The sequence below is a fragment of the Humulus lupulus genome, chromosome 4 (assembly GCF_963169125.1).
Source record: "Humulus lupulus chromosome 4, drHumLupu1.1, whole genome shotgun sequence".
NCBI classification, from domain to species: Eukaryota; Viridiplantae; Streptophyta; class Magnoliopsida; order Rosales; family Cannabaceae; genus Humulus; species Humulus lupulus.
Genome location: NC_084796.1, coordinates 7,444,517 through 7,458,478, shown reverse-complemented (window position 1 = coordinate 7,458,478; position 13,962 = coordinate 7,444,517). Strand labels below are relative to the sequence as shown.

Sequence of the window (13,962 nt, the reverse complement as noted above, 5' to 3'; positions counted from 1 at the left end):
TCATTCTAGGGACATGTGCCCTAAGCCATGTGACCATCAACTCACCTGGGCCTTTTAGCCTTGGCTCTGAGTAATTAGCCTTAGACTAGCCAAGCGCTTTAGTTTTTTTCGACTATGGGGTCGAACAAGCATATAATGTTCTTCTTGATTAGGTCTATTCATATCGACCAGCGCTTGATGCGCTATTGCCGCTCTTGACTAATAAGTCAGTGCTTCCTCAATGAGGTAATGCAAACATGCATATATCATAAGTCAAATATCCAGATATAAGGCATTAAACAATCTTCATCAACAATCACCATCATAATTTTGATAATGCACATTTACAGAGACTCGAGCTCTGATCAATTCCATATTCAACATTCATGTCATGCCATAATCACATGTATCACATGCATCACATGCACTACATACTGGGTGCAGTTTTCTTACCTTTGGTCCAAGCACAGGTTACCAATAAACGACCCTTAAGCACGATTCTGTTCCAAGTCCATAGCGATCACCTATTCACAACCATAATATAAAATCTCATTAAAAAATGAGTAAATAAAGACTTCCGGACCGAGTCCTAGCCTCCGGGCCGTCGAATCCTACCAAACTGGGTAGTAGGATTGATCCCAAGCCCTTAAAGTTAATGGTGGATGAATGAGTGGTGGGAATCCAATTGTTGATGGAAAATTTGTCAAGCACGGTATAGTAATGAGTAAGATCAATCACTTTGAGAACTGAGTGTTGTTCCCAAACCATATTATGTCCCACCAATTCAGGTAAAACCTTATTTGTTGAAATCCACCGCATCATTGGTAACAAGAGAAGGCACATTGAGTACCTTGGCAATTTTAGCAGCACTAAATAAATACCAATGGCCCCGAACATAAACTTGACCAAACATAAAAGACTTGCTATCAAACAATTCATCATTAAGATTAGCATAGAATTCCTGGACAACTTGAGGGATAAAACCACCAAACCCAATTAAAGATCCCAACCATCCTCTATCCTCAATATTCTTAATGACCCATGTTGACCTGTGAAATTGGCCAACGGTCGTATGTACAATATACGACACCTTTTGAACGAAATAAACAGAATAAACGACAGAGTACGATTATCTCAAATAAACACAGAGAAATTTTATAGTAGCTCAGCCCTGTTTTGATGAACAGTAATAACCTAATCCACTTAGTCTTTAGTATTGAATTACTTGATCGATAATTACAAGTACGAACTAATGAGTTTACTCGACAGAAAGATTTTTCTCCCAAAATTTCAGAAAAAGAGATCTAGAAAAGAGTCCAAAAGTCCATAAAAGAGCCTTTTCTTTCATAATGAAGCCCTAGGTCCTTTATTTATAGTACCCAGGGGTTGTTACATGACCAATCATACTTGGATCGTGGTTTAGTACATGATTATAAGGTAGTGGAGATACGTGTCCACCTCCCCATGATTATGAGATAGTGGGTCTTTCATTGTTTCTCTAGATCGTGGTGGATAATGCACGATAAAAACCTCTGGGAAAATGTTAAGACACTAAGAGGTTGTTGTGGCCTTGGAGGCGCCTACTCAGTTAGCCTGAGCTAACATTGAAGCTGCTGCTCAGGCGATGAGGGAGACTCAGGCCAAAGCAGCAGGAATGCGAGACAACAGTAACAGAGAGTCCCAGGGGAGGAGTATGACCCCAAGGACACTTTCAGAACCACTTTCCCAGAGACAACATGTAGAAGCACAGTCCAAGACTACCTCCTCCATGACTAAGAAAAATAACACTTCATCTCAGAGTGGGAGTATTACCAGCCCGAAGACCCTCTCCCAGGGGGACAGACGAAACAACACCGGAGATGAGGGTCAAACATCTAAGAGGCGTGACAGGAATGGAAATGGCCGCTCAAAGTCTCAAATTCATGTAAGAGGAGAGGCTCAGGGGCAGGGTCGCACTGACAAGGGCAAGGCAGACCTACCACCCCTACACCCTCAGTCTCACAAGGGAAAAAAACCGATGAATAACACCAATACTATGTTCGATAGGCTGGGGAAAGATGCGCAACCTCAGGATTTGAGGGAGGTCATCAATAGAAGGACCAGCACTCAAGAGGGGGTACCAGTGACACCTACCACACCTTGAGCAACGATCCCACTTGTAACGCCCTGGTTACCCCAGAACAGTTACGGTGAACGGTGAACCAGAAATTTGACCCGCTACCCGAGTCCTTTGGTTAAAAACGTGATCTAAGCGTCATTAACGGGTTAAGGTGTAAAAACAGTAAAAAGGAAAGGGTACATTTCATTAAGTAAATAAACTGCTCATGAGCCTTTTAAAATGTTTACAAGTAGTTATGTTACAAAAGAGTTGCTACAGTTCCAAATATACAACCCCCGCCGGCCTAAGCGGCAAAAATAGGGTAAACCCCTAGTCCCTCTGAGAACTCCTTGACCGTGGCGGTCAAGCGGCCCTGTATGTACATCACATCGCCCAAGCTCTCCACTCAGGGTTGGCCAAGCTTTTCCTTCCCTTTACCTGCACCACATAGCACCCATGAGCCAAGGCCAAGCAAGAAAACACAATAAAGTATGATATAATATCAACAACGATCGTAATAACCATTCAGGACTATCAGTCCAACAAATAGGTGACAATAGCCAAAAGTCACAATAATGAGCATCGCTCTCTCTAGCCATGTGACGATAGGGTCACCAGGGCTTAACTGAGAAATGAATCATTCATAAGTTGTTTAGGACAGGTGTATGGTGATTAGTCACCAACATAACCTTCCTCACGACTCTAGAGTCGAAACTATGGACAACGTCCCTAGCCATGTGACAAACAGTCACCGGGGTCATATACCTTGGCTATATTCATCTGCTTGTAAGCCAGGCAAGCGCTTATAAGTTCCTCGACCCTAGGGTCGGTCTGGCATTAATGCTATAGAGCCATTCAATGCAAGATTCTCGACTTTAGAGTCGGTCCCTGACTAGTCAGTGTCCCAAACAGGTAAACAATGCTCAACAGCATTTAATATGCAATCCAAGTCCACATATATCAACCAACATGCCTCAAGTATCAAACCACGCATGTCATATACCTATACAGGGTGCAACTGTACTCAAACACCATTTTCTTACCTCTGGTTCGAGTGAGTATTATAATATGAATGACCCCTGAGAACGATCAAACTTTAAATTCCTTGACGGTCACCTGGTCATAACCAAAATATAGGATTCATCAATAAAAATGATAACCGAGGGTTCCTAAACCAAAACCCAGCCCCCGAGACCTCAAATACTACCCAACCGAGTACTAGGTCCAATCCCGAGGCCTATGGTTTGAATCCCTAAGCTAAAAACCACTTTCTAGAAAATTTGGCCTTTTGGGCCGCGGCCCCCAAAAGCTGTGCCGCGGCACCCAGCCCAGTTCAGCAACTAGCCCACGCACAAACCAGATTTTCCCCCTGTGCATTTTTCTCTCAAACCAGCCTCTCAAACCATCATAAAACCTCCTCCAAACATGTAATTAAACCCCCAAATAACAACCTTAGCTCACTCACATTAAACCCCAATCAAAACAACATAAAAACTCCCTTTAATCCTCACTCCCCACATCAAAATCCTTAAACTAAAAACTATAAACAAAAACAGAGTACCAGCTGTGATTAATGGCCAAAACTCACCTTGAGACTTGTCTTGAACCTTCCACACAAGCTAACACAAGTCTCCAACCCAGCCCTTAAGTTTCCCTAGCTTGAATTATCACCAAGAACACAAAACCACCAAAGGAGCAATGAAGGAGATGAGGTACGGGTAAGGGAGAGGCAAACCCCTGTTTTTGTTCTGTTTTATTCTACAGCCTTCTAAGTCACTTAGTCACATATATCCTTCCAAAAAGACTAAAATACCCCTTATGTCATCTTAAGCCTCCAAAGCCACCCCAAGGGCAAAATTGGTACATTCCGCTAAACCCGTTAATCATAATTAACGCTTCCCAATTCCCGCTAATCTCAATATCCTCAAACACCAATATTTCATAACCCGTTACCCTAAAATCCCTGGTAACGCTATAACCTTTAATATCTCCCCGAGACTCACCCCGAGCCCCGAGCTCAAACCTGTTATGACCAAACCGATAAATCATGCTCAAAGATCGTCTCATGTCGAAATACTCGAACCAATCCACATTATAATGTGGTCTCACAATATATCATTATCATACAAACAAGTATTCAATTATACCCTCAACGGGCCAAATTACCAGAATACCCCTGTAAACAAATGTGGACTCACATGCATGCATTTAACATCATATTATAATATAATTCTCATAGACATGCATAAACACATTTAATGGCATAATTAAGCAGTTATGGCCCTCCCGGCCTACTAATCCAGCCATTAACCATAATAGGGAATCCGGGGCATTACACCACTAGCAGTGCATGCTCAAATAGATGCACTCGTTATGGCTGTTCAAGGTTTAACAAAGAAACCTTCAGATTTTGAGCTAGCTCATAGGAGTGGGAGTCTTTTCAGTACCAAGATCCGAGCTGCCCAACCACCACAAAAATACAAGACCACAAAACTTTCTACATACATTGGGAAAGAGGACCCAGTATGACACATTGGGAAGTTCGAAGATCAGATAGAGTTACTCGGTGTGGAGCATGATTATAGGTGCAGGGTATTCCCTACCACTCTTTCTGACTTAGCTCAAGAATGGTATTGGAAATTCAAACCTGGTTCCATCACTTCCTGATAGCAGTTCAGGAAGGAATTCTGTAAAGTCTTTAGTGCTGGGCATATTCAACCAGTTTATGCCAATCAGTTAGCGGACATCAAACAAGGGAAAGATGAATCCCAGAAAGACTACATTCAAAGATTCATGAGAGAGGTTGGAACGCCCTGGATAGCCAAGACTGTTATACTGTGTGTTTATAAAGGTGCAAGACTTGCTAATAAAGTCATTTAATTTGAAATGTGTTACTGAAACTACAGTTGAGCTAGGGTTAAAAGATTTTGGTCTTAAAAGCTTCATTACTTATAAACAAACATTTTTCCTTACATGGGATCGCAAAAGTAGTAAAGTTAAAAGACAGTCTACAAAATTTTGGGATTAAAATACAGTTATTAGACACTCTAAGGCCAAACAGACAATTAAGCTTTTCTTGTCCCGATCCACTCCTCGGCCGTGGCGGCCGATCAACTGATTATGTACATTCAGCCCCGCAACTCTCCATCTCAGGATTGGTCCAACTTGCCCTTGCCTTTACCTGCACCACGTAGCACCCGTGAGCCAAGGCCCAGCAAGAAAACACAATAGCAGAGCATAATCATTAAGATAACAACCAGATAACTCACACAGTATAAACATATACTCAACAGTTCAGACATTCATGTTGTTCAAGTATTCAGCATACCAAGTACATCATCTCATATCATTAATCAATTCACATATGATAACTAGGGTTAGCGCCCTTAGGCCGCACCCTCTATTTATCCCACTGACTCCGGCCCGCTTAAACCGAGCTCAATGAATATTAAGCTGTCCTCAGCTACTAGTGGCCGAGCCAGGCCCTGTGCGCAAGTATTATTTACGACACCCCTTGGCCGTTTATCACATGTTCCATGACATAATACCATCTATGACATCATACAGATATAGGGAGCTCTTAATCCCATCACAAACACATAACCGGGTGCTCATGACTTCACTGATGTTATTTTGGTCCATGAGCATCGTGGAGTACCAGATGGCTTAATTATAAGCCATCTGCCTTTTGGCCCAACTGCTTATTTCCAATTACTCAATGTGGTACGTACTCAAGTCAGTTTTGTTTTACAAGTTCGTCAAATTGTTTAAGACAAATGATATAGGATAGGAGAGAAGGAAAGAAATTCAGACAGTAGCAAATGTATGGTTAATTTGTGGGAAAGCCATATAAACTTTGATATTAATCAGAGAATGAAAGAGAGATATTTGATATTTTGAGAAGTGATATTGCTCAGAGAATGAAAGAGAGATATTGCTAAATATATATACATATGCACAGTTCTTTTGAGTGTCTTGTGGACTTTGTTACGTACTTGCATGTTTACTAGTTTGTTTATTCTCTCCTAACTATTTTTGGGCATTAATTTGGTTTCCCCTGTAGGTTACAAGACATGACATTAAGGACAAGAAAGCCATGGGAACAATGCCTCAGGCTTACCCTCATTTGATTCTTAACAATTTCACAACTAAGGTATCATATCTCAGTAGTCACTTGTCTCAGTTTATCTTGCTTATACATGATCAATATGCTATGCATTGAGAAATTGGTTTAATTGTTAGCATGGCTGGTAGACCTGCGCAGAGAGATGATAATAGCAATCCAAAAAAAAAAAAAAAATCTTTTAAGAACCCTCTCTTTTTCCTAATGATTTCTATCCTTCATCATCTTTTTTTTTCCCGGAGATCCAGGTTGAGTTTTGCTGTTGAAGATTATACTGTCATATCATGTATATTAATTTATTATCATTACCGAATTACTAACATGTTTTTTGGTTGGTATACTTTAAACTGTTTATAGGTGGGTGAAAGGGCAGCTAATATTTTGAAGCATCTCTTTCCTCCTCCAAAGCCAGAAACAAAACGCATAATTACTTTTGCCAATCAGTCTGACTATATTTCATTTAGGTTTGTTCTATCACATAATCAGATGGAATATGGATCTTGTTGTAGCCTAGTGTCACATTCCAATACAAGTTAGCTAATCAATATAACATAATTATAGGCATCATATTTATGAGAAGCAGGCCGGTCCAAAGTCCGTTGAGCTCAAGGAGATTGGTCCTCGGTTTGAGTTGCGGCTTTTCCAGGTAATTAAGATGCTTTAAGAATACTTTAATAAGGTTGGTATAGTGGTATGCATAGTCTGCAAATTGCATCATCAGGTTCACACTCTAAATAGTTGTTGAAATGTTTATAAATATTTCAAACCTCGAGTTGCAGAATTTTAGGATGCTAAAAAAAATAGATTGGTATACATTACATGTATTATATTGTATCCGGGGAGATTGAAGCAGCAATGCTCTTTGATATTTAGCTCTTTAGATTAGACAAAGCAAAACAAATACATAGCATGTATTATATTGCATCCTGGATGATTGAAGCATTGTTAGTTTAATTGCTACTCTTAGTAATTGTTAGATTGTGTCTAGTTATTGGTCAGTCTCATTTTATCTGACCAAGACTTTAGTTACATAGGATTGGTCAGCCTAGCTGACCGTATTTTCTGTTATGTTACCAAGTCTATAAATAGACATTGTAATGCATTATTATGTAACGATTCCAATTCATTACAATAAAGACACAAGAGTTTCAAAGATACATTATTGTTCTTGTTCTGAGTTTGAGAGCTAGTGCTCTGTTGTAAATGGTGTTGTGTTTCTGGCAACAACCAGTGGAGATAAAGCTTGCGGAGAAGCTTAACAAGCATCAATGCTGTTTGATATTTAGCTCTCTAGATTAGACAGAGCAAAACTAAAAAAAAAATTATTTATTTGAACCAAAAGCTTCCCTAGAGCTGGACCGGAGTTTATTTATTTCTAGGAAGTGTACAATTACAGCCTCACAGGTCTATCTAATGTATAATTTATTGTATTGGGGTTTTGTGTTTGGTGTTGCAGATAAAGTTAGGAACAGTAGACTGAATGGGTCATCCGACCTTATATGAATACATCAAAGAAGAGGAAGTTTCTTGGGGATTAACACAACTGCATCATCCACTTTACTCTTGCTTTTCATAAGTAGATGATTTTTGTTTTGTTCTGGAAAATCCTTTATTGGTATTTTTGATAATAATGACAAAATTAATTAAAAGGGCATTTTCGAAATAAGTAGTTTCTTGTTTTGGTGAAATATGTCTTTATATATTCAGATTTTTATTTATGTGACAATGAAATAAATATATATATTTTCCTATAAAAGAATATCCTTTTTCTTGAATGGGAAATTATTAGTATTTATTTTTATTTATCTGATTTGATTGCCCAGAAATCGTGTACAACTCGCAGTCATAAAGGATATATTGTTTCCTTATTTATTTAAGGAAACTGGGTTGAAAAACTGTCCAGGTTCAATGAATCTGTTTGAACGGATTGCCAGTCTGTTTGAACAGATTCTGACTTTCCTGTTTTTGAAGATTTTTCATTTATTGGCTGTTTGATTTCTGATTTGTTTTCCACGACCTAAAGGGATTCTAAACAGTATATAATCATCCTTAAGTTGTTGGTTTTTGATCATCTCTCTTGGTATATTATTTTCCAAATATTTTTCAAGTTTTAGAGAGATTTTTTGTTATGTGAAGAACTTGAGTCCAGCAAGTTCTTAGTGGTTTATTACAGTGTACTTCTGTATTGTTTTCTTTGTGTTAATTGTGCAGGTTGAACACACTTGGACTTTTGTCATCAAGCTTCAGGAGAAGTCTTGTTTGTGAGTCACTTTTCGAGAGGAAAAGTGCAAGTGTTATGATTTGAAGGGAGTTCAAGATGATTTTTGTTTTGTTCAAATTCCTCCTAATTAATATTCTTCTAGAAAGAATTGTAGTTTTTTACGTACTCGACATGTTATGTCTTTCTATGCCATTCTTTAGTGAATGGTCATTTCCCAATTGGTGGTCAATGTAAATTTTTTTATAGTAAGATCTTAATATTGAGCCTGTTTTGCATACCACAAATATCCCATCTTCTTTGACAATATAAATCCTTGTCAAATATTACTGTATCATACCTTTTTTTTGGGTACATCTTCACACAATTTTCTTGCGGCATTTCACGATAAAATTGTTGGCAGTTCATGATTCATGTGGGTTGATTTGAGCCTTATTCTTATTCTTCTTGATCTTGATACTCTGTTTATTATTAAATTAACGACATAATTGCATCTTCTTTTAGCATATAATGCATGGTGGAGTAAAAGAAAGACACCACTTCCTAAAAGACATAGACCACTTCCACTATTAATATTATGAATTATTGCTCTTCATAATTGAAGACAGCCTGATCTATGTTCATTTTGGCTAGAAAAATCAACATTTTCTTTAAGATAAAGTCCATTCACATTCACTTCTGAATCATTTTTTTTCCTTAGTTTGGCACCTTTTCTATCTTTAACAAGAAAAAAAAAGGTGGAATATTGGATTGCTGTCTATATAAAGCACCACGTGTAACACCCTTTGGTTCTGATCCATGTCGTGTATTGATGATGTCTTTTTATTTTTATTTTTTTATTGAAAGGGAAGATAACTCTTTATTAATCCTTTAATTTCACATGCAATCATTTTAATTATGATAATATATAATATTATTAATATTGTGAATATTGTAAAATTAAAATTTCCCCAAATGTGCAAAAAGTGAGGAAAACAAATAAGAACTTTTAGAGCTTCATTTCGAAAACAAAGGTTCATAAAATCACACCAAAACCTGAGCTCTCTCATTGATTCTTGTCCTATTATTTTCTCTAAGGGCGAGCAGTAGAGTTGGTATGTGAAGCTTTTCTCTCTTCCACATTCCAAGTGATATTTCAAAGAATGGCTTCTCAAGAGCTTGCAGACTTATTTCATGAGAAGAAACCTATTGTTGAGCTACTTGACAAGTTCAAGATCAAGTTAAAGTCAGCCAATGCACTGCTTAGTGATGTTGAGCAGAAGCTTATTCGAGATCGAAATGTGAGGGATTGGCTTGCTGAGCTTAAAGACACAGTTTATGAAGCGTATGACTTGATTGATAAGATAGACAATGAAGCCTTACGATGCAAGATGGAGTAGCCTGATCATCAAGATGAGTGTGGTGGCACCACCAGTATGCTGGTCAAGTTCATTCCATCTTCTTCATTCAACGAGTTCGATGAAGCTGTAAAACCTGAGAAAGTGAGGACTCTTGAGAAGTTGATTTTTCTTGTCGATAAAAAATATGAGCTTGGTTTGATGGAAAATGTTTCAAATAGATCTTTGATGAGACTACCATCTCCTTGGAGAGAAAGAGTTTATGGTAGAGATGCTGAAAAATAAGCCATCCTTAAGTCATTGCTGCTAGATGATGTTAAAGGGTGTATGTCTGTGATTCCCAACTTGTTCAACTACTCTTGCTCAACTTGTTTTCAATGATCGCCAGCTTATAGCTGAGTCTTTTGAGCTCAAAGTATGGGTTACTGTATCAGAAGAATTTGATGTTTGCAAGATAATGAGAATGATTTTTCAAAAGGTTACTTCTGAAAAATGCGATATTGATGATTTGTCAGAGCTTCAATGTGAGTTGAAGAAGGCTTTGAGGGGGAAGAAGTTTTTCTTCGTTCTTGATGGTGTTTGGAATGAGAATTATAATAAATGAGATTTTCTAAAAAGTAATTTTGAATCTGGTGCACGTGGAAGCAAGATCATTGTGACAACTCGTAACAAGGTTGTTGCACAAGTTATGAGCACTGGAAAAGTACACAAGCTACAAGGAATATCCAATGAAGATTGCTGGAGAATATTTGTTGACCAAGCCTTTGAGGAAGACATTGGTCATGCTCATTCAAAACTACATGAGATTGTGAAAAAGTGTAAAGGCCTACCTTTAGCGGTGAAATCACTTGTCTCAAAAGTGATGTATGGGAGTTGTATGAGACACACAATATTGTTCCAGCTCTATGGTTGAGTTACTACTACATACCTTCAAACATCAAGCAATGTTTCACCTATTGCTCAATATTTCCCAAAGATTCTGAATTTGAGAAGAAACAACTCATCTTGTTGTGGATGGCAGAAGGTCTTTTGCAAAACAAGAAAGGGAAATCAATGGTGGAGGTTGGAGAGCAGTACTTTGAAGATCTCATATCAAGATCATTCTTTCAAGAGACAAGTCAACATAAATCAAGTAAGGGTACAACAACTTTTCTTATGCATGACCTTGTACATAAATTAGCTTCATTTGTAGCAGGTGAATTCTGCTTTAGATTGGATGATGATAATTCCTTAGATAATCTTGCAACCAAAACTCGTCATTTGTCATGTATGACATACATTGAGAAAGTTGCTGGTTTATCTAAAGCTGAATCACTGCATACCCTTCTAACAATTAAAGGAAGAGTGTTATTGGATTTGGAATTGCATGAAGTATTGCCAACTCTAGGATGCTTGAGAGTCCTTTCTGTATTTAGATCTTTCAAGCTGTCTGACTCGATTGGTAAGCTAAAACATCTACGGTATTTGAACTTATCTTCGACTGAAATAGTACCTGATTCAGTATGCTCTTTGTAAAATTTGCAAACCTTGTTGCTTTCCAACTGTGATAAACTTACTCAGTTGCCAAAGAATATGAAGAGGCTCAATAACTTGCGTCACCTCGACACTAGTTTCTCACCTTTAGAAATGATGCCACAGGAGTGGTGTAGACTAATAAATTTGCAGACATTAACTAATTTTGTATTGGGAAAAGTTAGTGATAATGAGAGAAAACCTGGTTTTGCTAGCATCAAAGAGTTAGGGGAGCTCCATCATTTGCAGGGAAAACTTCTTATTTCAAGGCTTCATAATACAGATAATGTTCAGGATGTTTTGAAGGCTAATTTGAAAGATAAGGATGGAGCATCTCAGTGAGCTAGCTTTGGAATGGAAAGGCCAAACTACCGATATAAGAAAGGAAGAGCGCATGGTTGAGGCGCTGCAGCCTCAAAGAAATTTGAAGAAACTAACCATTCGTACATTCAGAGGTTCAAGTTTTCCAAACTGCGTTGGAGATTCTTTATTTTTGAGCATAGTATCTGTTCATCTTAACTACAACGTGCATTGTCCTTCCCTGCCACCGTTGGGACAATTACCTTCTCTTCGCGAGCTTGAGATTATAAGTTTTCATGGTGTGGAGACAATAGGTTTAGAGTTTTATGGTGAAGATTATCTACATAGTACCTCGTTTCCATAATTAGAAATTTTAAAGTTTTATGAAATTCCAAGATGGAACAAATGGTTATGTATTAGAGTTGGAGATGACAGAGAATGTATGCAAGGATTTTTTCCTTGTCTCAAGGAGCTTCACTTGAGTGCTTGTCCAAATCTGACTGAGTTCTTACCTGATAGCGGCACATTAGAAACAATCACAATTTCAGGGTGCAGAAATTTGAACTTTCTAGAGAACAAGTTCTACACCTCTCTCAGAAACTTGGACATTTATGGCACGGTTAGTGATTCTATGGAGTCTCTTTCTTTGGATCACTTTCCAAACCTTAATAAGCTTCGATTACGAGGTTGTGGAAATATCAAGCAACTAACAAGAGGCTCAAGTACAGACACGATGCTAGAAACTCTCGAAATCAAGGGATGTAAAAAGCTGGAATTCATTGAGAGCTTGCAGTGCTCAACTGCTAGAAAGCTGTGATTCTCTGAAGTTCTTTCCATTAGACTACTTCCCCAAGCTTAAATCTCTTGATGTAAGGCACTGTCAAAATTTGGAATCCTTTACCATTACTTCAGATGAGCCTGTTGACAATTCTAGCACTGTTCTCCACTCTCTCAGCTCCATCAAAGTTATTCAATGCAACAAATCGAGGTCACTACCTGCACAAATGGGCACTATGCTTCCATCTCTTGGCTTGTTTCTCATTGAGGAGTGCCCTGAAGTTGAGATATTTCCTCAAGGATCAGGATTCCCCTCAAGTTTGATTCACCTCTTGATTTCAAAATGCAGCAGACTTGTGGCGCAACACTCGAGTTGGGATCTTCAAAGACTTGCTTTTCTTTCATCATTGACCATTGAAGATTGTGATGACATAGTGTTGGAATCCTTCCCCTGGGGACTGCTTCCAACGTCTTTGACTTATCTGTCACTTCAGAATCTCCCCCACCTCAAATCACTGAATGGCGACGCCTTTCGATGTGTGGCATCACTGGAAGAGTTGTGGACTGTTGACTGCTGACTGCTATGAAATCCAATGCTTGCCTGAAGAAGTGCTACATTTTGCTTCTCTTGTTGATTTGAGCATCTTATAGTGTCCATTATAAGAACAACGGTACCATAGAGATAAAGGAGTGGACTGGCTCAAGGTTTCTCGCATCCCTCGCCTTAAAATCCAAGGAAATACAACATGGTGAGCAATATGGATTCCCTTTACTTCAGTTCATCATATTCATTTCCACAACTTATGATTATTATTTTCCTGTTGCCAGAATTGTGGCAGCTGAGCAAGTTTATCCAAGCCATACAAATTATGAGATATAAACAACAAAATTTGTCACACTACAGAGGTATATTTCATACATTTTAAGAAAATCATGTGCTATATAAGATATCCATGTTGTAGTCATTGGATCATTTATTTATAACATGCATCATCATCAAGATTAAAACTACAATTCTAAATTTAGTGATTATTACATGCACTCTGCAATGCTACTACATTTTTTTCTTTCAATTAAAATGACATTTTTAACCATTTGTCTGTTAATTTAGCTTTTTTTTTTTGGTTCATTAACTTTTTTTGTTATTCTTTTAGACAAGGGACCCATGAGCTCATACACTCTGTTTATATCAGACAAGGATATGTAGCATATTACTGCTATTGATAAATCAGTATAATTACTTAACTACCATGTGGTGGATTTTATAAAGCCTTTACAGAAAAGTTACATCGTCATAGTAGAGAACACCCCAATGAGCAACCCTTTTCCTAAAGCTATTACTGAAATCAAATGAGAGTTATAGTATTCAATTCAATAACCTTATATTCTTATAACGATGAAGGATTTAGAAATATGGAACAGAAGAAAACAGATATGTATGGAGGAGCAAATTGAAACCATTCATCAAAGAATATATTAATTTATTTGTCAACAATCTAGCTCACACCTTTTCAGTCGGCTAACATATCAAAAAAGATAGAACTCTTTTTTTTCTTCCAATTATTTGATATTGTGAAATAATTTTTTCTTGATGTAATCCATATGGTTACCAATAAAA

At 37.9% G+C, this 13,962-nt stretch overlaps 1 protein-coding gene and 1 pseudogene across 1 annotated transcript; both read left to right on the top strand.

Moving 5' to 3' along the window:
- The first annotated feature begins 4,450 nt into the window (after nucleotides 1-4,450).
- LOC133831829 (uncharacterized) lies at nucleotides 4,451-7,792 on the top strand (annotated as a pseudogene).
- Nucleotides 7,793-9,833: 2,041 nt separating this feature from the next.
- Nucleotides 9,834-12,922, top strand: LOC133831828 (putative disease resistance protein At3g14460). The gene is made up of 7 exons (XM_062262240.1): nucleotides 9,834-10,013; nucleotides 10,144-10,310; nucleotides 10,401-10,630; nucleotides 10,732-11,255; nucleotides 11,316-11,605; nucleotides 11,964-12,289; nucleotides 12,408-12,922. Exons 1-7 carry the CDS (start codon nucleotides 9,834-9,836, stop codon nucleotides 12,920-12,922), a joined length of 2,232 nt encoding a protein of 743 aa, XP_062118224.1.
- Nucleotides 12,923-13,962: the final 1,040 nt, after the last annotated feature.